Here is a 24927-nt window from a genome sequence, read left to right as displayed (position 1 = left end):
GCACCCCCCTGTTGGGAACCGCTGATTTAGAACACTCCTAAATCAGCCTGAAATCAGCCTTTAGGCTCGATTGTCAAGGGTGTCGTCAATCTGGCAACCTGTGCTTGGATGTGTTTTGATACAGGAATGCAATACCTAGTTCAACCACAGGGTGTCAAACTTAAATACTGCACTTATACTAAAGTACAACACAAACCAAACAATCAACAACAAACTAAAAAAATCTTTAATTTTAGGTTTGGCAGATATTTGGCTACAGTTCCTATACAGTTATTAAGAAGCTCAGCTTTAACAGAAATACCATTCTTATTAATACAATCAACTCAATATAATACACTATAATACTATAATGTCAATTTCATCCAAGTGGTTTACAGACAAATATAAAAGTCGGCTGTCCAAAGAAAACCAAAAGTACCACAACAATTGATCTACCAGAACCTTAATCCTACAAAATAATGAATAGCATATGTATAAAATAAAACTGCATAGATTTGACTATGTAAACAGTGCAAAATAAAAGCAGGTTTTAAAGGGAATCACAGAGAGCCCTCAGCTAAACAAGATTCTCATTTCCTCTGCTTTGAATTTCAGACGTGGATAAATGTTTCTCTCATATCAGGTATTTGTTCATTTCCTCATGTTAAAGATGTGGATTTCAAACTTAAAGGGTTACTTCGCTCCAAAATAAATCATTTCTCATTGTTTCTCACTCTTTAAGACGTTTGTTTATCTTTAAAACACAAATTAAGAAATTTTTATTAAAATTGGGTAAACAAATTTGAGCAAAATTATCTTCTGATCATTTAGAACATTAATGAAAGAACATCTACTTGTATTAGCAATGTCATCTGAAACGAATACTCACCCAGTTATAACGCTGTTAACTTTAACCAGGTATTCAGTCTGTTACATCTCTCTAGAATACCTCAATTAAATCACTTAATCCATTTGGATTTGCTTATTGATCTCTTCAAGAATATTCTGAAGCTTGGATGGTTTTTGGCAAACACAACTTCAGTTTCATTTTTTTCATTTTTGTTCTGAAGGAAATTAAAAGTCTTAGGGAATCGAAACAATAAATGACAGAATTCTCGTATTTTTTTATTCCTAATGATTATTTAGGCACTATAATGTGATTGACTCTTTTCATTTAGCTGGAGCGAAGCCTACACGGTCCTGATCCCTGTCGAACACAGTGTAGTAGCGGCCGATGAACACGTCTCCCAGAATCCACAGCGGCCCAGCAGGAGGAGGGATATCCATCGCCATGAAGCCCGACAGACAAACATTCATACCCATGTGACTCACCTGAAAGAAGACGTAAATCAGGTCCATATGCTGATTTAAATATATCATTATTATGTTTGTTTACTTTCCAAACAAACAGAAAATGTTTATGATTGTCATAGGTTTTAGAGACAATTAATGAGGTTCTAGATTTATTTGGAAATCCTAAAAGGAAATGACGAACCTTCATGACATACTCCTGTCCAGTTAAGTTGAACATCTTTCCTCCAAGGCTAAAGGAAACAACTGGAAGTGTAGGAATCTTCTTACAGTCGATCCAGTACTACAAAAGAGAGAACAGAGTTAAATATGTACTGTAGATTACAGCTATATCATCACTGCATGATATGAAAATACGGCAGTTAAAGAGAGTCAACATGATTAAAATGACCAACAAATGAAGAGATTACATTTATGAGGAAGAATGAAATAAACTTTACGTTAAACATTTTCATTCATTTTCTTTTCAGCTTAGTCCCTTTACTTATCTGGGGTCGCCACAGCTGAATGAACCACCAACTTATCCAGCATGTTTTTACGCAGTGTCCATACACACTCATTCACACACATACACTATTTTAGCTTTACCAATCACCTATAGCGCATGTCTTTGGACTTGTGGGGGAAACCGGAGCACCCAGAGGAATCCCACGCAAACGCGGAGAAAACATGCAAACTCCACACAGAAATGCCAACTGACCTAGCCGAGGCTCGAACCAGCAACCTTCTTGCTGTGAAGGGAAAGCACTACCTACTGCATCACCCCATTTTAATTAAATATTATTTACAAAAACATTTTGGGTACGTTTTAGATTTTAAAAGACCTTATGTCTACTAATGCAGCACTGGAGTAAGCTAAAAGAAATATTTCAATTTATAATAACTAAAGAAGTAATACTATTAAACATTTTAATTTCTATTTAAAAAAAAAGGGTTTCAGCTTTTGCACACCAATAACTACAAACTCTGGTTCCAGTAATAAACATCTTTAAAGTAATCTTGTTAAAATTGTATTCTTTTAAATGGCAAAAGTATTTATTTTATTAAATGATTATATAATTATGAATATTTGTTGTGATATAAATATTCTACATTAATCTAAACACATTAGTTTTTCTTTTCCCTTTGAAAGAAGCCTTGCTTATAGATTGATTAACATCATATCCTATATTTTTATTTAATTCCATGTCAGCTGTTTTTTTTATGGCAAAAAACATTTCGCTAATAAATATACAATAAAAAAAACCCACAAATGAATACATGGAAATAAAAATACTAAAATTTGCTGAATATCACCTTGAGTAAGGCCCAATCCCAGTTCTATTTTGTACCCCTAACCCTTCCCCATCCCCTTGGCCCTTAAAACCTAGGGTGAAGGGGAAGGGCTTTAAAATTTACCCCTTGGGACACCACTACAGCACTTGCACACGTCATCATACTGTATGTCATCGCGATCTCATGCTTCATATGAGATCAGATGATGACGACTGCTGTAGTTATTTCAGTAGTGCTATTTTTTGTTTTTTATCTTCAGGAAATCACTGAAGGTATCTATTATGTTATCATACCGCTCTAATGTGGCAATAAGATCGTAATAATGTTCTGTGCATTTAAACAGTGGCCATATTCATCTATGTAAACACACCAAAACAACATTAACATTATAGCAGACACTGTAAAAGCTCATTCCCAGCACTAGACTTCTCTGACAGGGTATTCCAGCGTCATCAAGTGTCAGAATGTTATACAGGAGTTATGATTAGGGGTTATAGATCGCGAAATTTAGCAGTTTTTATTTAAGCATTTTTTTTTTTTTAAAGCATGACGGTAAAACACGAACGCGTTTATGAATATATTAAAATGTGCTTGTTTGTTGTAAAAGTTCATAATAATTACAAAAAAATTACTCATTTGTGGATCTCCTTACTTCCGGGTGCAGCTGTGGCTGGTGTATTCTGGACAATTTTCTTACCCCTTGCCTTTAGCCCTACGCCTTCAAGCTAAAGAGAATTGGGACACCCCTACCCCTTCACAGGAACACGCAAAATGAGGGTTGGGGTAAGCGGAAGTGCTAAGGGGTAGAATTGGGATTGGGCCTCAGTTCATCATCAGAAATTCCTTCTGCAATCATTAAAAGCTGGACAGTTCAATAGAATGTACTTTACAGTAATAGGAGTTTTGTGTCAAGGACACACAAAGAACCTTGGGTTAATCTTGTATGTCCAATACGACATCTGGTAAAAATCCCTTGATCAAATCTAAACTTAAAATATATTACAAAAATCTGTTAGAAATTTTAGGTTGTATTTCATACATGTTATTTTTCCATGTGTCAAATTTTGACCAAAATACTGTACAAATCCACTTACAGTATACAATAACTGTTTTCCATCTGAAGATAATAACTAAATCTGTATTCATGTGATACTTGAATGATTTTTCAGTGTCACATGATCCTTCAAAATCATTCAGCTCTGTGAATTTGCAGCTCAAACAGCATTTATTATTATTATTATCATCAATGCTGAAAATGGTTGCTGCTCATTGTTAAATCTGCATTCATTTGAGCCATTTAAGTCTTTGCTTACAATTCTAATCAACTTAAGGCATCCTTGCTTAAAAGTTTTTTTTTTTCAAAAACAAATCTTAATGACCCTAAACGTTTCATCCAATAGTACTATAGATCAGTGTTTCCCAACCCTGCTTCTGGAGGCACTGCAACAGTACATATTTTGTATGTCTCTCATATGCGACTCATTCATTTCAGGTTTTGGGATCTCTTTGAATGTTCTGATGAGTTGATTCGGGTGTGTTTGATTAGGAAGAAGGCTGGGAAACATTGCTGTATATAATAAATAATGTGTTTGTGAAGATGTTTAGGCTGAACAGCTCCTCACCTCCCCCATGAGCAGTGGAATGGCTCCGATGGCTTTCTGCAGTGCCCGCACCTCCTGAACGGGCCCCGTGATCATTGATGTTCCAGTATCAACAATAGCCTGGCATCCACTTTTGCAAAGGGTAAGAGTGGAACCAACCTGGACTCTGTAGAAAAGAAATGACTAATATATATGACCCTGGACCAAAACAACTGTAATAAGTGTCAAAATTTAGTTCTCATCTCAAACTGAATAAAATAAGCTTTCCATTAATGTATACATTGTTAAATGAGAACATTATTTGGCTGAAATAGATCTATTTCCATATCTGAAATCTGAGGATTCAAAAAAATGCTTTACTTAATATCCCAATGATTATTCGCATAATAGAAAAATGTATATAGTTTTCATAATCCACTTGTTAAGTCTTGACGTATCGGTGACGTATGGATCTGTTTCCGGGTCCAAGCCGCTTTTCATTTGAATTGAGAAAATATTTGTTTATGGCCAATCACACATTAAAGTGAAGTTTATATCAAAACATAGTGTACACATCGGTCTCTGGACTTGCTGCATCACAAATACCAAAATTTTAACAATTTATAAAACATCCCTTTCTGGGCGTCGGATATTAGGTATGGATAAATTGCGATCGAGATTTTCGAAAGTATTACGTCGCTTTGTAAACATTTACTATTAGCAATTGATGAGTCTCCCTATTCAGTTTCATAGAGCGCTTTGACCCGAAAGCCCCTTCGCGTGACGTCACACTTACCAAGCGCATAGCCAAATCGTATGCAACATAAGTCATCCAGGGTCACATATTAGGTCACTTATATGTGAGCCTAATTACTGTTACTCTCTCTCCTAGACAATTCACATCAGGGACGTAACAGGATTTACCTAAAGACTATGCCCAAAATAACCAAACATTAAAGGCCCAGTATCCACGTGCTATTAAAATGAGTCTCTTGTGACCACTTGTGTTCGTATTTCGTTCCCTCTTCCTCCTTTTTTTAAACAGTGCGGTGAAGTATGAATACCTTGTTTTGCAGGGCTTTCTTGTCCCCTAACAATCACATGTTAGATCAGCAGACACAGAGTTGGTCAACTTTGTGGCTTTTCAAAAAAGCATTCTACCAAATGAGCCTTTACACCACATATGTTGTTTAAAGGGATAGTCCAATCAAAAAATTTATTCTCATTATTTACTCAGATTGAAGTGTTTTTTTTACTTTCTTTTTTCTGGTGAACACAAAACAAGATATTCTGAAGAATTCTGGGGGAAAAGCAGCCATTGACATCCATAATAGGAACAGAAAATACTGTGTTTTTTTCCCCTTTCTTCAGAAAACCTTCCTTTGTGTTTAAAGAAGAAAGAAACTGAGACTGGTTTGGAACAAGTTGGTTCTGGAAAGTTGAAAATTGAAAACCTGTGTTTAGTGTCATCAACTTGCCGTCAGATTAACAAAAGCGCATCTTAATATCAGGTGTAAACAGCGCCAAAAAGCCACATCTGAAACATCTTGTATAGTAATGTAATGGTTATGGTAACATACTCATCCATTTTTATCTGCCAGTAGGCTTTTCGCGTGACGTTGACATAATGCAGATCGCCGTTGAAATACTGCTGGTCAAAACCTCCCAGCATCAGCTCGCCTCCAACATCACCGGCCGGGTCCCTGTCCAACACATCCATTCATGATATCCAGCATGTTGACACCACACAGTGTAAGTAAACTCAATATTTAAAGGCATAGTTCCCCAAAAAATATATACTATACTATATTTTAATCTCAATGTGTCTTTCCTGTTAAGATAAAGGTTATAATAATAATAAAATTTTGAATTCTCTCATCATTCACTAACCCCTCACTCATTAAACCTAACTAGGTTTCTTTCTTCTGTTGAACACAGAAAATATTTAGAAAAATGCTGGATGATGGAATCCATTGACTTCAATAGTATTTTTTTTCCTACTATGGAAGTTAAAGGATCAAAATATTTGTGTTCAACAGAAGAAAGAAAGTCATAAAGATTTAAAATAAAACAAGGGAGAGTAAATGATTTTTGGGTGAACGAAAAAACATTAAAACATTAAGACTCTTTAAAACATGGGAAGGGGAAGGGGAAAGTAACTCACATACACACATTTGAGTCACAAATGATTCAGTTAGTAAAAGAAGCTTGTTATACAGAGAGAACAATCAACTCTAGTGTGATAGATTGGCCGTAACTTTTTTTTTTTTGGAGAGCAGGATGGGGGTGGCAGTGCTATGCAAGCAGTTATGAGAGTCATGCGTTACAGTTTAACACAAGAATAAAAATCATTTGTTCTTGCTTAAGGTCACACTATCAGCCAGATTCCTCAAAAATATAGAACTGAATTGGAGAAGAGATTAGAGGAACCTTAGAGAATGTGGTTTCACAATTCCTTTCTGAACTGCCTCATGTCAATATTAAATGTAGACCGTTTGGCTATTAAACAATCTGAATAAACAGTCAATGGAGTGTAGTGAACTGAGAGGGTAATAAAGCCTTACCGGTTGATATAGAAAGAGAAGATATTCTGGGGCAAGATTTTGGCAGCCATGGCTGTGTCAAACACAGGCGTGACCCTATCTACAGAAATGGCGGGGTACGCCATGCCCAGGACTCCATCAAAGCGTGCCACCGCGAACACAATCCCAGGCTGTTTTACCGCCTCTGCAAACTGCTGGCCTGTCACATTCAGCCCTGCCAACTACACACACAAACACACACACACACAAATGACTGACTTTTTGGATGCCAAGTTGAACGTAATTAATCCCTCCCTATTCTACAAATGGCTCAAATTATACATTACATACACTTCCCTTGTGTCCCTTGTGTTTCGTGCAAGTCACATTGGATTAAAGCATTTGCTAAATGAAGACATAGAAAGTCATTTTATATTCAAATCTTATTTAATATTTTGCATTCAATTTTAGTTTATTAAATGTATAAAGCTGTAATGGACACTGCAATGACGATGATGAGAAATACAACAGGTATGCTAGAGCATTTGCCCGTTTTTATGGTTGCATCTTGTGACATCATATTCTCTTTTTGGTTTGTTTAGATGTTTTTGGTCTGTGTTGCATATATAAGCAATATCGCAGTGCGATAGTAGCAGTGCGATATGTCTGTATATCGGCACTGGTGTGAGGCTCGGCGTGTGTTGGCTCGAGGCTGCAGACTAAGTGCTTTAATAGGTCACAAGTATTGATATACAGCCACATCACACTGCTTCTTGTGTGATATTGCGTTTATACAACTGTTTGACAGCATAATCGTGTGTATAGATGAGAAAATAAAACATGCATAGTCTAAAAACCCTTTTGTATGAGGAACTACTTTCTTCTGCAATTCATTCACATCCGCAGCTGACGTTAAAACAGCAGAAACTATTGCTACTTTACAGATGTCACTTTAGAGCTAGTGTTTGAATGATTCTCTAGCGTAATGTCTAAAATGATGATGAAACAGGTGATTATGCTGACATTTGAAGATTATAAGGCTGAACGGCATGAAATGCCATCAGTCTACAGAGAACTCCCAGTATTTCTCTGTTGCAATCGGGAGATCACAATAATTAACCCTGAAAAAGCCAAAGCCAAGCAAACACTACCAAATTATTATAGCATAAATACAGAATGAGAGAGATCAACTTAGAATGTCTTATAATGATTTGATCAGCAGGGATTTGAAATTTAGAGTTTTTCTCCCTAAGGACTTATGCGGTCTCTGTCGCCATCTTGTGGCACAATGTAAACTGGCTGTTAAATCGATGAATCTTCGAAATGATAAACATTTTAAAATTGGCACTATCCTTATAACTAAACTGCATAGTTGCAATCTATACAACTACATTTTCGACTAAAAAAGGCTCAAAAGTACATTATGCTGTCCAACAGCTGCAATACTTGTCAAACTTTAGTGAGTTTCTATATAACAGTATAATGAAATTTTGGTTAATAATAAGTTGTTTGTGTCGTTTTTCTAAGGAAGGCATGACAATCTTAAATTAAACAATATTAAAAAATTAGTTTAGAATATATCAATAGTTTGATGATGTCATAACTGGACTGAGTCATAATAAGAAGGTAAAATCAGAAACTGCAGAATTACTCTAATAGAGAGTTATTTTCAATTGAGAAAACTTCATTTCGCTTATCGCTTATTCTAGCTGTTAAAGCACTCAAATTATTAAACCTAAATAAATTGACTTTTTTTTGTCAAAGCAGTTGACTCACATTGACTGTATCCTGACTGATGAAGCCAGAGAGACTCCCTCTGCCATACTGAATGGAGAACTCAGTGCCATTCTGAACGTACGTGCTTGACTTCTTAGAGTTATAGCGACGGTGCAACCCTGAGAACATAATGTAAACAAGGTTAACAAAAGCAAAACACATAGATTCATACAAGAACATCACTTACAGCATGCTATGTCCAGGAAGGCGCAATGGATAGATGGAACCCAGAGGTTTGATGATCCGGTGTCAAACAGCACACTGAAGTCCTGAGGAGGCGTACCAATACTGATCATGCCATAATACTGGGCCTGAAGAGGAGGAAAGAACACTCACTATACTGCATATGCAAGAACCAAAGCCCCAAAGGGTATGATAGCAGATCCACTCACATCCATGAAGTTGGTGAGTTTCTCCACAGGTGGTGGGAGTTGTGTTGTTGTTGGTGCTGGTATTGTGACGGAGCCTTGATTGGTAAATGTGCCATCAGAATATTTCGCCTTCATTTTAGCCAGAGATTTGATCTCATCGATAGTCTTGCCATTGTCTGCCAACATGCGGCGCACAGTACGCATCTTGTGCAGAGGAATTCTAGAGGCAGAGATTTAGTTCAGTAGAGTAGTTTATTGCACATATAAAATTGTGGCTATTAAATAAATGACACCAATGCTCTAAAAATACACATTTATTAAATAACCAAATCTAGGCTGATGATTTGTGGAGTATTGCAAAGTTTAATAATAAAGTTATTGAAATGTTGGTCATTTGCAAGTGTTTTTTAGGAACACTTCAAGCCAGGTAAAACATTCAGGCAAATTAATTATACTGATTGTAACTATAAAAAAAGATTAATTGTAATTATGTAAATATACAAAAAAGTCTATATAATGTTAATTAATTAGTTTACCCTAATATTGCTAGACTCCCAGAAACCAATCTATTTCACTTGCACTTTTGCTATACTGTATTTATTAAGACGTGTGATTCATTTAATGTATTTTAATTTACAGGGGCGGCACAGTGGCTTAGTGGTTAGCACTGTCGCCTCACAGTAAGAAGGTCGCTGGTTTGAGCCCTGACTGGGTCAATAGGCATTTCTGTGTGAAGTTTGCATGTAATTCCCGTGTTGGTTTGGGTTTCCTCTGGGTATCCACCACAAGTCCAAAGACATGCGGTATAGGTGAATTGGGTAAGCTAAATTGTCCGTAGTGTATGTGTATGCCCTCCAAGTTGGGGGTTGAGAATTGGGCTAATGACTCGCCTCGTAAAAATGAGTTGTTACAAAACACTAATACGGTGCAGCTAAATATCAACTTCGATATAAACGGTCCTGGGAATAAGTATTTTATTTTTTACTCCTCTACAAAATCATCATAATCAGTACAAAATTTCCTAAATTGTTATTTTTCCAAAAAGAGCTATTCCAGAAATTTTATTCAATATTGCAGGAAAAAAAGTATGTCAGTTTTTTTCAAATATCGTGCAGCCCTAGCTCGCGGTGACAAGTTCAGTTTCCAGCTTGAGGTCTTTGCTGATTCTGTTCCCCTTTCTCTGCTTCCCACACTTTTCTGTCTCAACTGTACTGCCCTAGACAATAAAGGTGAAAACCCCCTAAAAATAATTACACTACATTTTAATAGTTTATAAAAATGTATTAATAAAAATGACATCATTATGATCCATGTAATGCTGCATTTTTGCTATTGTGTTATACATTTTAGTGTGTTTTCATATATAATTGCTATTGATTAAATATTGTCACTGCGCTATTACCATGGTGAGTTTAAGATGTTAAAGAAAAGCAAAAAAGTTTAATACAGATTTAATTTCCCTCAACCCCCACATACACTTAAGTGCAAAGGTCACAAACTGGATTCCTGGAAAGTGGCAGCTCTGCACAGTTTTGCTCCAATTCTATTCAAACACACCTGATCCAACTAAAGAAGGTGTTCATGACTCTTGAACACCTTGATTATTTGGATCAGCTGTACTTGATAGGGTTGGAGCAAAACTGTGCAAAGCTGCAGCCCTCCAGGAATTTAGTTTGAGACATGCTTTAGCGCAGCAGTGCTCAACCCTGTTTCTGGAGATCTACCTTCCTGCAGATTTCAGCTCCAACCCTGATCAAACACACCTGAACCAAATGATTAGGAGCTGAACAGCAGTTGATAATTACAGGCAGGTGTGTTTGATATGAGTTGCAACTAAAATCTGCAGGAAGGTAGATCTCCATGAGCAGGGTTGGTCACCCTTGCTTTAATGTATCCTGACTGCTTACATTTTTTTCCATTTAGACCAGGGGTGTCCAAACTCAGTCCTGGAGATTGATTGTCCTGTAGGTTTTAGCTCCATCTTGCCTCAACACACCTGCGTTTATGTTTCTAGAAAGCCTACTAAGAGCTTGATTAGCTAGCCCAGGTGTGTCTGATTGAGGTTGGAACTAAACTTTGCAGGACACCGGGCCTTCAGGACCGAGTTTGGACACCCCTGATGAGACATTTTCAACATGATATACAGAAGACACACAAAAACAAACATTTCAGTGGAACAAACGTTTATTGTATCAAGATGCCTTGTTATTTTAGAAAATATATTTTAACTTTCATTTTCAGTTTTATAGAATTTCCCTTCAGCCACAAAATGTAGCCTTTTGGATATTTTAATGAGTATCGATCAGATTGTTTTTACATAAATGTATGTTAAGATTAATGACAGTTAATATGGTGGCAGTGCGTTCAGAAAAGCATTGATAACACCGCCCATGAATAGCTACGCATGAGCAAAGCATTGCATTGCTATTGGTCGATTTGAAGTCAACTTAAACTTTCAGGTTTTTGTACTAGTGAGAGGTTTTCATGTACCTTAACAATGTGAGGCGATTATATAAGAAAACATGCCAATTTATTGGTCGATTAAATCAACTCTTACGCTTAAAAGATCTGATCACGAGCTGAACATCACTGCGTCAAACTAGATCGCAGCCATTATAAACAACTGTAAGCCTGACATTTCAACTCGCTTTATGAAAATAAGTTTTGTTGCTTCGACGTTTGTTTACATTATATGGCTTATCAAATTGGACTTTGCGAACAGTAGATCACACATGTAACTGTTTACTGAAATGTAGCCATACTCGGTCATGTGAGTTCAACTTCCTGATCTTCAGCGCCAGTTGATGCTGCTGCTGTTTTAAGCTTTTTACACACAACCTCCAAAAGCAGCACTGTAATTATGATGTGTATGAAAATAGTCTTAACTGATGATATATATCAGATGTATTTCATTTGATTGCAAAACTATAGCTGATTTCAAATATAGCTGAATGTTGCAAATACATTAAGAGATATTTAAAGCAAAATTACATAAATACATACAATGCGTATGTAGAAACACATGTTGAACAGATACAAATACAATTAGATCACTAACAAATAAGAAAATGCTTGCATTTACCTGATTATTGCTTGGCTGTCCGCAATTAACAGCCCTATTAAAAACGCGAATAGGTGAAAGCCGTTCATTTTCTGATCTTTAAAGGAACCGAATAGTTGTACTTCTTTTCTGATCCTTATATGACTTGCTATTGCAATTCTGAAATTTTACTCGTACCGCCACCCCTTGTGCGCAACTCATACATCCGCAAGTGTATTTCGGAGAGCTTCGTGGAACTTCGGGGATTTCCGTTGTACTTGGTTGAAGCGCAAATCAACAAAGTTCAGTTTGACACACCCGCTTCTTCATGGAATGTGCTGAAATGTGGTATCACTGGTTGAGTTACATCAATTCAATTAAATGCAGCTGTTGATATGATAAACGAGTTCTACTGTGAGTAGCAAGAAGATCAGTTTTACTGTGAGTAGTCAAAATAGAAATGGCCTTCCTCATTTTCGTCAGAAAAAGCTGAGGAACAGAGGAAGCAAATGTGGTACAACGCAATCGAGGAAGTGGAGTAATCAAACCCAATGATTTGTTTTTCTTATAGGTAGTCGTACAAAATATAGACTATTTTTGACAATGTATTGCAAAAAACTCTGCTATAAAAAGTGTAAATAAATAGGCTAAATAAAAAATCATCACATAACTTATAATAGTTTCTACTACACATAGCCTATTATTAGAATCACAAAACATTTGAATTTAAACATTAAAACTAGTACATTTTGATGGAATGTACTGGTGTCATCAACAAAATACACTAAATTGCATTTAGGCCTGCAAAGACCAGTTTCCATTAGAGCAATTGTTCAACCAAAAATGAAAATCTATTCATTATTATCTACTCTCCCCCAAGTGGTTCCAAACTTTTATGAATTTTTTTATTCTGTTTGGGGGAAAAACTATGAAAGTCAATTGTAACAGGTTTTTAACATTTTAATAAATATCACCTTTTGTGTTCAACAGAAGAAACAAACTCTGATTTGGAAGTGAAGGGTGAGTAAATGATGACAGAATTTCCAGTTTTGGGTGGACTATCCCTTTAAAACCATTATATATCTCCATATAATCATTTATATCATTAGCCATTAGCCAGTATACATTACCTGACAAAAGTCTTGTCAGTGATCCCAGTTGTAAGAGCAACAAATAATAACTTGACTTTTTGTTGATCACTTGGAAAAGGGGCAGAAGGTAGATATCAGTCAAGTTTGTTTTCTTTCAGATTTTCTTTTCGGCTTAGTCCTTTTATTAATCTGGGGGCGCCACAGCGGAATGAACTGCTAACTTATCCAGCATATGTTTTACACAGCAGATGCCTTTCCAACTGCAACCCATCACTGGGAAACACCCATACACTCTCATTCACACACATACACTATGGACAGTATAGCCTACTTAATTCATATATAGCGCATGTCTTTGGACTTGTGTGGGAAACTGGAGCACCTGGAGGAAACCCATGCCAACACAGGAAGAACAAGCAAACTTCACACAAAAATGCCAATTGACCCAGTTGGGGCTACCCACTGCAGCACGGCGTCGCCCATGGTCATAAGTGTACTGTAAAAAATAGTTTAGTTTTTTAAATAGAATTTGCAGTCAAAATAATATTCAATAACATACTCAACACATACATTTAAATAATAGTTTTTGACTACACTGATTGGATGTTCTCGTGGAGCCCGCCTCTCTACATTTGTTCCAAGTGGTGATGGTCTGTACACTGTGGACAGGCAGATGCAGGGGCTTCATCCTGATATCTTGTTTAGCTGGTGAGTAGACCATTTATGGAGATCAAGAAAATATTTTCTCATAACTGTTCATTCGATCTGCTTGGCTTTGTAGGCAAACCTAGCTCCAGCCGTTCTGGGATTAAAGCCTATGACTTGCAAGGATTTTTCAAGATTGCCAAAATAAAAAAGCAAGAGTGGAAATAGAGGTGAGATTTGTTGTCTTACTCTTCTACATCTTTATTCACGGTAGTGATCATTTATTAATCAATCAATTTACTAATCAAGTTTTTCATTTGATCAAGACATGCTGTGAAAGTTTTATAAATATTGTCAATGAAAAATTTTGTAATGAGCATGTGTATATGGTGGGAATAGGGAAAGGAGTAAAACAGTTCTTTGTCTTTCTCCTTGCACACACTAAAGGTTAGAGCCGCTGTGAAATGTGAGGCCGCTGTGTTAATTTGAACAGGGCAGAATGAGATCAGAGGTCAAACATGCAAGAATTTTGCCAAATCATCTTTGAAGACAAAAAGTTAAAAGTATATATTGTGTTAATGCTGAAATACTGAAAATAATAATAATAATACATAAATAACGATTCCGAGACTGTAACTCTGATTGTTTCTTGTTTATATGCTAATGTTCAAATGTTTGGGGTCGGTGAGATTTTTACAAAGATATTCTTATTTTTAATCAATGATTATTAATATTTTGTCAAGTTAAACTGTCACATTTAAGACTTTTACTGTGATATTAATAGAAACTATTTAGTGTTTGTTTGAAGGATCATTTGACACTAGAGTATAATGTTGATTTGAACTACATGAACAATTATTTTAAATTGTGACAGCATTTCAGTATTACTATTTCAACTTCATTATTTAATCAAATAAATCCAGAGATGTTAAAGTATCAATTATTTAAAAAACGTTGACCACAAGCTTGTGATTATTTTTTATAATTTCACGCAAGATTGTTTTTTGTGTGAACGATGTGAACAATAAACTAAAATAATCTTAATTTTATAATCAAAATGTTGTGTTTAAATGCAGTATTATTAGTATATTTGTTGTTTCCCCTAGGCTTAGTATATTCAAAGTTTCAGTTTACCTTAAATTGCAGGTCTGCAGGTGGAGGAAGGCGCCACCATGAGGCCGACAGTGGGATGTCTGTTGCTCTCTCTAATGATGTCTGTGGGTCAGACTCTGAAGTGTCCGCGTGTCTGCGTCTGTGACAACACAAAGCTCACTGTGAAGTGCATAGGGAATAATCTCACACACATTCCACCTACTATAGACGAGGTGAGTGTGATTTTCAACATTCAAATAAAAGCCAAACAAAAGCCAAAGTGGATAAGTCCGCTGACATATAGCACCATGATACTCACGACCAAAGTTTGATTCCTGTCTTGAGGTCTTTTGCCAATCCTTCCTCTCTCTCTGCCCCTAGTGCTTTCCCGTCTTTTCTCCACTATCCGATCCCAATAAAAGGTGAAACCCCCTAAAGAATAATCATGTTAAAAAAAAATAATAAAAGTATTAATGTCATTAATAGAGCTGTCGAAAATACAAAACGCGTCTCTATTCTCTCTTGAGCTTAGTTTTCAACAGCAGATGGCGCTGTAGGCTAGTTTTTGGCCATTCACTTTTGGTGCTTGTGAGTCATGTCATTTGGCTTTTATATCATCAGATTAATGTAAACACAGCTCACTATCAACACTCTTGTAAGATGCTTAAACCTTTACCTGCTTTCTTAATACTTCTTTTAGATTTAAGTGGTATCGAATGCTGACCGATTTTGGCTGTTTGTAAAGCCTACAGCGAGCCACCTGTTGTTAAAAACCAAGTTCAGAATCCATTCAGTAGAGAGGATCGATGCTTGATTAAATTTCTTGAATTTCAATTTCTTTAAACACACACACACACACACACACACACACACACACACACACACATTTATATATATATATATATATATATATATATATATATATATATATATATATATATATATATATATATATACTCAGTTTTTATATTTTGTATTAGTGGTTATAGGGGCTTACAATTCAGAAGCCCTTGTTATTATTAACACCAGTGGCTATTCAATGAACTGCAATCAGAACCTGTGCCCAGACAATTGCATTCATATAACATAAGAGAAAGTGAATGAGATTCATGAATACACTCATGGTCGAAATCTTTTTGCTTTTTGATTAGAAGTGAAAAACAAAGTTGGAAATGGGTATGCAGTGATATATTAGAAAACAAACATCCTAAACATCTTCTTCATAATATTTTTCAATTTAAAATTTAGATTTTTGTAATGCTAACAATTTTGTTGTTGTAGAAGAGATTTTTTATCATTTTTTTTTCTTTTGAACATTTCACACATATATATGGTAAACTGTAAATCATGTACATTTATTTAAATATGATACAGTAAGTTTTATAGGAATACGAGGTACACTCTTAAGTTTCCATTTTTGTTTTTCTCAATTTCCTTTATATATCTTACAAATCTCAATGGGTTTTAAGACCCAAAACCCACTAATTATAAATTACTGTTAGGAGATGGTTGAGTATATTTTGCACAATAGAACAACATAAGAAATGCTAAAAATATTGCTGCAAATTTTAAAAAAAGCAACTGACAATCTTGTCCGAGAAGGTCTCATTTTTAAGCATTTCTTTAGACATAACAAATGATATGACAATATAACACAACACAATTTTATTTACATGTTTTCATTTAGAAAGAAAAACAAACAAAAAAGACAACAACAAAAAAGTAAGAAAAAGGCACTGGTCGCTTCAATTAGTAGCAGATTATTCCAGATAACAATCTATGTCAGTTTACCTACAAGCAAGGTTGTAGAACGGAGGGTGCTATGGCAGCTTTACGTTTTATTTATTTATTTTTTTCCCTAAACATTTAGACAAACCTGATACTTGTATAAGGACTCTTTTTCTAGTTATTTTCACAGCATTCAATACAATCCGTGCTGACATTTTTGGTATCTAAACGTATTGAGTTGGAAGTAAATCCTTATCTGATTAGGTGGTATGTTTCTTTCCTTACAAATAGAATTCAGACAGTTAAACTGAATAGTTTTGTCTACTGCAATACAAACAAATGTTGGAGCACTCCAAGGTTGTCTGAGTTGTGAACAACTGTTATGGACAGGTCTAATCCAGTCTTTCTCAACCACAATCCTAAAGGACCACCAGCTCTGCACATTTTCCATGTCTCCTTAACTAAACACACCTGATCGTGATTATCAGCTCATTAGCAGAGATTGTAAGACTTGTAATGGGTGTGACAGACAAAGGAGACATACAAAACATGCAGTGTTGCTGGTCCTCCAAGAACGTGGTCGAGAAACACTGGCCTAATCAATTCATCTTAAAGTACACAGATGATACAATATTAATATTTCTATTGAGCAAGATAGAAGTTACGGGATTGCAATAGAAAGGTGTTAATAATTTTGTGGAGAGGAGTGACAAATACTCTACCAACTCTCCAAAAGTCTTTCCGAATAATCGGACTAACATGTAAGATTTGGTAACTTTATTATGAGCACGGGAATCAACATTTTTAGATGCTGGTTTTGCATTTGTCTTAGATCATAGTGAAACTGGACTTGAAGAAGAATAATTTTGGGGAACTGCCCAAAAATGCCTTCAAACACACCCCGTACCTGACCCAGCTCAGCCTGCAGGGGTGCAGTGTCCAGGCCGTCAGAGAGGGGGCGTTCCGGGGCCTTTCACGCTTGTTGCAGCTTGACCTCACCAACAACAACATTGACATCCTCTACCAGGTTTGTGTCAGAAGTTATCGTTTAAGCCTGTAGGTGTGTTTATTAAAGATGAATGGAATGTGTGATTTGATCAATGTTTTTTTTTCTTTCACTGCTCCTTTAGGAGTCATTTGATGGTTTATCATCACTGAAGCAGTTGTATTTAGACCGGAACCGCATTGAAGAGATCCATCCTGGAGCTTTTGCTGCATTGAACTCTTTAAACCTGCTTTCACTCACTTATAACCAGCTAGTCTACCTTCCTAATATGGCATTTCAGGTATACTAATGGTAGATGTTTCTTCAGGATGGACATATTAAATTAAAGGGATAGTTAATCCAAAGCTGAAAATTCTGAATATTCTGAATTCTGAAAATTCCTATACTTGTTTAAAACCTCTATGCATTTATTTCTTCTATTAAACGCACACAAAGATATTTTGAAAAGTATTGGAAATCTGCAACCATTGACTCCCATAGTATTTGTCTGTCCTATTATGGAAGTTAATAGTTACAGGTTTATAACATTTTTTCAAAATGTCTTTTTTTTTGTGTTCAACAGAATAAATTGAAGGCATTAAAGGTTTGGAATCACTTGAAGTTGAGTAAATAATGTGTAAAATTTCATTTTTGGTGAAACTGTCCCTTTAAGAAGTGTCAGTAAAGATATCACAGAAATAGATCACATTTTAAAATGTATTTAAAATGTATTTATAGTATATAATGTGTAATAATATTCCTCAGTATTGTGGTTTATACTGTATTTTTCTTTATACTTTTAAACTTTTTAACGCCAATCTTCTGAGCAGAAGAACACATCATAACTTCATAATGAATTGTAGAATTTCCATTAGGTTTTAGTGTTAAAATCTCTCCCCTTTGAAGTTACACTGGTTTGTTAGTTAGTTTGTAAGTGTGTAATGTAATTTTACATTTCTGGAATTTAATTTGACATATAAACAATTAATCCTGAATTAATATCTCCCAAATATTGATGTCTCCCAGGGTATGATGAATATCCAAATGTTACACTTGAGTCATAACTCCCTTAATAATCTGGCGACTGAAGCCTTTGCTGGTCTTCTTGCTCTTACACACTTAAACCTGGACCATAATGAACTCCAGTACTTCCCCACCAAAACTATGACCAGGTAAATGGAAATTTTTACTATTATTATTAATATCGTTATTATTTTAGTAATCTCTTCTCTTGTTTTGTCTCAGACTGATTGAGGTGACTCATCTGGACATGAGTTATAACCCCATGACGTATCTGGTTGAGGAGAGCGTGGTTATGCCGAAGCTCACACATCTGTCTCTGAAGCACAATGCTCTGCAGGATCTGTCAGAATCTACCATATCTCTGTCTCCTGTCATCTCTCACCTGGACCTGAGCTTCAACCAGCTGTCGTATATACAGGCCCTCGCAGCATCTACACACCTCACCAGCCTGAACCTCACCGGTGACTCTGTGTTTTGTTTATACTTCACTATTTTTGTATTTAATGTTTCTTTCGTATATTGAATCTACTAGTAGTATTAATATATGAATATTTTTTTTATTTTTTATGCAGATGTAGATTTTTTTATGTAATTAAAAAGAAATTTAATATTAATAATTTATATTTAATACAATATCAATTTTAATGCATGATATCCTACATGTGAAATATAACAATTTCAATTCGCACTAACAGATTTTTAAAACTGTAAAAATATTAAAATGTAATTTAATAAAAACATATTTCAATAATTAAAACTGAATTAGTATTCATGACAAAAAAGAAATTCTGAATTAAATAATGATAATAGTTATATTATTATTAATAATAATAGTAATAATAAATAAAAATAGTAATAATAATAAAAGTATTAATAAATAATAATAGATAATAATAATTGTAATAATAATAATAAATATAAATAATCATTTATATATACATTATTATAGTAATAATAATAACAATAATAGTATTCATAAATAATATATATATATATATATATATATATATATATATATATATATATATATATATATATATATATATATATATAATAGGATTAATAATAATAATTATTATTACTATTTTTATTATAATTTATTATTATTATTATTATTAATAATAATAATCTTTCACTCACATGTCTCTAATCCCAAAATACTACATAAATGTTTGATTACACACCCAAAAGTCCTTAATTTTTTTAAATGACTGTGCCTGACTGTGAAGTGGTCTCTTTCATTGACTGTCCTTCAGGAAACCCCATCAGGTGTACATGTTTACTGCGGGATCTGAAACTGTGGGCACTGAAGTCAGGAATCAGACTCTTTGGGGTCTGTGCTTGGCCTCCACACCTCTCAGATGAACCTCTGGAAAATGTTCAAGAACAGGATCTCCGCTGCAGACCGCAGGATGAGTGGACATCAGATGTGATTGAAGAAGGCACAAAAGAAGAAGAAGAAGGAGTGCAAGAAAAGACAGTATCTACAGCCAAGTCAAAGAAAACAAGGAAATGCCCAAAGGATTGCCTATGTGAGGTGAGATAGGGGCTGGAAAATTTTAATGTAATGTAATGAAAGCTCGTTTAAATGATAACAAGATTTCTTATGCTATCTGCTAGGCAAGGTTATTTTTTAGAAAAATATTTTATCACTCACTAGCTGTTTCTATCTACTTATTTTTATGCACACTTTAAATATGTTGGATGAAAATGCCAAGACAAGCATTACAAAACTTTGTTACAAAAAGTTTATGTTGCTCCACACAGTTTGGCTGGTTTTATTGTGCTGGTTTCACTCTGTTTCCAGCGGTAGTTGTTGGAAGGAGTGAATCGACTTTCACAGCACATGCAGAAAGCGCTGCACTATGAATGCCAGTTTGTTGCTGTGTTGACAAAAATTGATGAGCATTGGAGCACACACGCCAAAGTCAAATATAAAAATTGCTCATCATTTTGCTCTGTTAATAATCTGCTCGTGAACCTGTATATTTGTTTATGCATGACCCACACGTGCTTACTGCAGAAAGTCCACTCAAATAACTCAGACAGGACATTTCTATGTAGTAAACATGTTCCTGCAGATTACAATAGCATTACTGTGGCAATGCTGGTAAACTGATGCCCCTCACCTTATTCACTGTCAATAAAATGTGGTAATTTTTGTTGGCTTGGGTTTTTTATAATCTAATTTACTGAGTTACATTTAAATAGTCTTTCAATATGGTCTTATTTAGTAAATAATAATTTTTATTAATTATTATTATAATAATAATAATTTTTTTGCAATAGGTTTCTTCTTTTGCATATAGTATTTTCAGTTTCAGTTGAGAATTTTCATTATGGTAAACACCCTGCCAAAAAAAACATTTATTGGTTTTTAACAAGACCATACACAGTAGTATGTAATACAGAATAAGAAAAATGACAGATTGTCTTAGTCTTTTTATTTGAAAAAAATGCATGTTTAGCAGATTCATAATTGTGAAGTGCCGAAGAAGACATGGTCGGCGGTTAGTGCTCATGTTAATCATGTTTATTTTCACGTTTTAACACAAATATGCACTAGTGCTCTTTAACATAAATCAGTCTCTTTGTAGAACTCTGGGTGAGCTCTTGTGGCAACACAGCTTGGCAGCCTGTGATAAATTTGATGCACACGTCTCACAGAAATCCTCTAGAACTCATTCAGTCAGATGATGACTCTGAATTACTTCCAATTTTGTGTGCCATATGCATGAGAAATTTATTCAGCGTGACGTCTGAGGCAGAGACTAATGTAGATGTAACCTTTGAAATATACCAGATTCCTTCTCCTTGCCTGGTGTAATCTACATATCTCATCTCCCCACGTTTTCTGTTCTCTCTCCTCTCTCCCTGAAGTATGCAGCTCAGCACGCTACATGTGAAAACCGTGGCCACACTAAAGTCCCCTCTGGTTTCCCGAGAAAAACACTTCTTCTTGACATGCGTGGCAATCATTTCCACTATCTCCCAAGCAAAAGTTTCCCTGGCATCCCCGAGGTGGTGTCTCTTCACCTGGACAGCTGTAAGATCCATGAGATCGAAGGTGGAGCTTTCCAGGGCATGAAGAACCTGATATACCTCTACCTGTCCGACAACCAGCTGTCCTCTCTGGACGCAAAAGTCTTTGAAGGTGCCCATGAGATCATGTACCTTCACCTGGAAGACAATAAACTCACTCATTTTCCTTCATCAGCAACTCTGACTCACATTCCCAAACTCCTGGAGCTGCATCTGGAGAGAAACCTCATAGCTAAACTAGAGCCTTCAGGACTTCTTTCTCCAGTCCTTCAGCTTACAGGACTCTACCTCAATAACAACTCCATCGCTACTATAGTGCCGAAAGCTCTGGATCCTGCTCCCAAGTTGGACGTTCTTCATCTTGAAGATAATGTGTTAACGGATGTGCCAAGTGATGCATTAGACCACGCCCCTCTTTTGACTGAGCTCCACCTCTCTGGGAATCTGATTCGCTGGATCGGTCCCAGAGCATTTCGCGTGGTGGCTGAAAGTCTAAAGAACCTGCTCATTGATAGAATGGGTCTTCAAAAGGTAGAGGAGATGCCCTGTTTTGAAGTAATAACAGCAAATCTTTGCCTTTCTTGTGTTTATACTAGACTAAGCTATTTGTCTTTCTTTGGTTGGTGGTAACAGATGAGTGTGAGGTCTCTGGCAGGGTTTGGTCCTCGTCTGCTGTCTTTGTCTCTGGAAGACAATCTGTTGGAGGAGTTGCCTGACCTTTCACCTCTTGCTGGACTTCAAAACCTCAGTCTCAACAAAAATCCACTAATGTGTGACTGCAAATTGCTACCATTTTACAGGTAATCTGTGCGTCAGTCTATCTGTCTCTCTGTTTATCTTTTGAGATGTAGTGGTACATTCATGATTCAGTGATTTAAATGATCAGGTCAGAGTGATGGTGCATTCCAAACGGGATCTATCACACTCCAAAGGACACTTGGGAGAGAAAACAATAATGGCAGCCATATTAAATTGCCATTCCAAAATAAAGTGCTCAAAATTGAATGGCACAACCAATGGCCACTTTGGGACCCCATCCTTTGCGCAGGGAAGTTGATTGCTGTCGCACATGGTATTCCTTTTATTCTAGCTCATCCCTATACCAGAATGCAAATCTGAATAAAAATTCCTCTAGAGCAGGAGTGTCCAAACTCGGTCATAGAGGGCCGGTGTCTTCATCCCTATACCAGAATGCCATCAAAGATTTTTGTCTGGAGTGTAAACCCTTGAAAGAGATTAGGGCTTAAGGATCATACCTTCCAAATAGAATACAGTGATTGTTTCTAGTTAAAGGTTCACTGATTTAGATGATTAAATCAGAGTAAAACTCAATTTAACTTAATTTAATGATTAATTGAAATTTCAATTTGATTCAAAATGAGCAATGAATTGGATATCCTTGGGGCTTAAGTGTCTGGAACCGATGATAAAATCATATTTAGGTTACTGTGAGTTGATGGTGAAATAAATCTGCTGTTAAAGGTTGACCTGTTTAAACCCACTATACTTTCTTACTGTAGGAATATGTGGCGACAATTTCGTTCCTACCATAGCAAAAAAAATAGACATAAAACTAATGTTTATATGTTTCCTATTCAATTAACACAGTCAAATAGCCCTGTTTTATCTGTTTTTTTATATTGTTTGATTTTGTAATCTTGAATTTTCTGTAATTATCAGTAGTAGGTAAATAAGCCTTTCAAAATAAACATTCATCACTAAGTACTTAGGCATGTAAGCATGTATCTCAACTTTCTTTCAGATGGTTGGAGAAGATGAGTCTGAGGGTTGAGGCGGTGTGCTTTTACCCCTCCGAGCTTCGAGGTCAGTCTGTAATGGAGTCTGCCATCTATAAGAACTGCTCTATAGAAAATGCTCATTCCTTTAATGAGACCTCCATCCCAACCAAAGCCCATGAACCCAACATACCCAACCCCACACAGCCCACAGAACCATCTTATGCTAAACTGAAACTGGCAAAGACAAAGATAGCTGCGACACCAAAGAAAACCAAATCTAAAGAATTCAAACCAGAGCGAGCTCTGAAAATGACCAGGCCAAACAAGAAAAAAAGAAGACGACCAAAAATGAAGTTGCCAATGATATGAGCAATAGGATTTCTTGATTTAAACGATATAGATATCATACTAAGGGGTAGTAGTGCTGCTGATTTGTTTACGGGTAATCCAGTGCACGAGTCCATATGCCCCCATTTTTTAAAAATGAAAGCGAAAGCGAGGCTGCGGTGGGAAGAAACCCAGAGGAATAGGATCAGCACGTTAAACATGTACTCCACAACATGCTGTGGAGTACAAACCTCTTGCTGTTTCCACGATTTCAAAGTGTAGATGTGGAGTAAACATTCAGTTAAGTTTAATTTAACAAAAAAAAGCACATTAGGCCTCAAACAAAACCACAATCTCTTTTAAAGTTATACGCTTAAGTGTCTTACTAGGCTTCAGTTTATGGAACCAGGTAAACACTGCGGGGACGCTTACCTGCTTCAGCCAATGTAACCCGGTGAGCGATAAAACAATGCAGTCCTCTCTAGCACACCATTGTGTTGTCAGTAATATTGTTGTCCCGGTACTGAAATTTAAAAAACTAACATTTAACATGCTAGCATTTAAGCGCCGTTGAGCACGTTTTTAAACTCCGCTGATCTGCGGTGAAATTACTGTTATCGGCGGTGATTGTCATCAGTTTACCTCTCTTCACAAGTGCAAACACAGATACACGGACACTGGAGCGTTTTAAAGTTCAGTCAAGTCATCAGCAGATCGCTTGTCTGCGTTTGCATTCTGTAAACATTGGTGAAGTGCAGTGAACTGATGACCTTTACGACCAATCACAGTCATTTCTGTTAAGCACTGGTGGAAAGAAAACATTTGCTAACTAGTGCCATTTCCCTTAACTTAGGGGAAAATAAGGTCCGATATGCCTTTTTATTTTCACCATGCATTCAGAAAGGACCTTCGGGTCACTCGGAAAGTGGTGAAATTATAAATTTGTGTTCACTGATAAGATATAAATCCAGGTACACAACAATACGCCATCTTGGATGCCGTTCCTGTGTGACTCCAGGCGTTACTTCCAGGTTTATTTCCACTGCAGACTCTCTTTCGCTTTTAAAATGGAGGCTGTGTGAAGTCTGTAGATCATATTTTTTCTTAAGTAACTATTGTCTTTAAATGCTTTAACTGCTTATGCTGGCTTGCCCACACTAAGAGATAACGATAAATATATACATATTGATGACTATATTGTTAGGATTAAGTAGTCGTACATGTGTGTTTTTTTGTTTAAACAATACAATTATTAGCTAGCTACTATGTGGTAGTAGCTCTGCAGATTTGTTTACAGGTAATTCTTTGGTTGAATCTTTGTTGAATCAAAATTTGTGCAATTTTAATGCATCCACACAACAATAGTGTTTTGGGGCCTCTGAAAATACTTGTGTAACGTTA

The 24927-nt window shown here is 35.9% G+C and overlaps 2 protein-coding genes across 3 annotated transcripts; one reads left to right on the top strand and one right to left on the bottom strand.

Moving 5' to 3' along the window:
- Positions 1-208: 208 nt before the first annotated feature.
- Positions 209-12088, bottom strand: napsa (napsin A aspartic peptidase). The gene is given in 9 exon segments (NM_200031.1): positions 209-1311; positions 1475-1573; positions 4188-4332; positions 5726-5848; positions 6710-6909; positions 8444-8562; positions 8631-8754; positions 8836-9034; positions 11897-12088. Coding segments are annotated over 9 exon segments (1239 nt in total). The 5' UTR covers positions 11965-12088; the 3' UTR covers positions 209-1149.
- Positions 12089-13612: 1524 nt separating this feature from the next.
- Positions 13613-24907, top strand: chadla (chondroadherin-like a). 2 transcript variants are annotated; one of them, XM_017354766.4, is made up of 11 exons: positions 13613-13653; positions 13727-13820; positions 14737-14915; positions 17243-17437; positions 17541-17696; positions 18422-18567; positions 18641-18879; positions 19675-19955; positions 21299-21991; positions 22094-22260; positions 23223-24907. In XM_017354766.4, the coding sequence occupies exons 3-11, from the start codon at positions 14763-14765 to the stop codon at positions 23566-23568; spliced, it is 2376 nt and encodes a 791-aa protein (XP_017210255.1). In that variant the 5' UTR covers positions 13613-13653; positions 13727-13820; positions 14737-14762; the 3' UTR covers positions 23569-24907. The 2 variants fall into 2 exon arrangements, with proteins under 2 accessions (XP_017210255.1, XP_068075058.1); XM_068218957.2 differs by having other exon boundaries at positions 13613-13820.
- The last annotated feature ends 20 nt before the right edge of the window (positions 24908-24927 follow it).

Source organism: Danio rerio, chromosome 3 (assembly GCF_049306965.1).
Source record: "Danio rerio strain Tuebingen ecotype United States chromosome 3, GRCz12tu, whole genome shotgun sequence".
Taxonomy (NCBI): domain Eukaryota; kingdom Metazoa; phylum Chordata; class Actinopteri; order Cypriniformes; family Danionidae; genus Danio; species Danio rerio.
The sequence above is the reverse complement of the archived record's forward strand: the minus strand, read 5'-3'. Positions and strand labels throughout refer to the sequence as shown.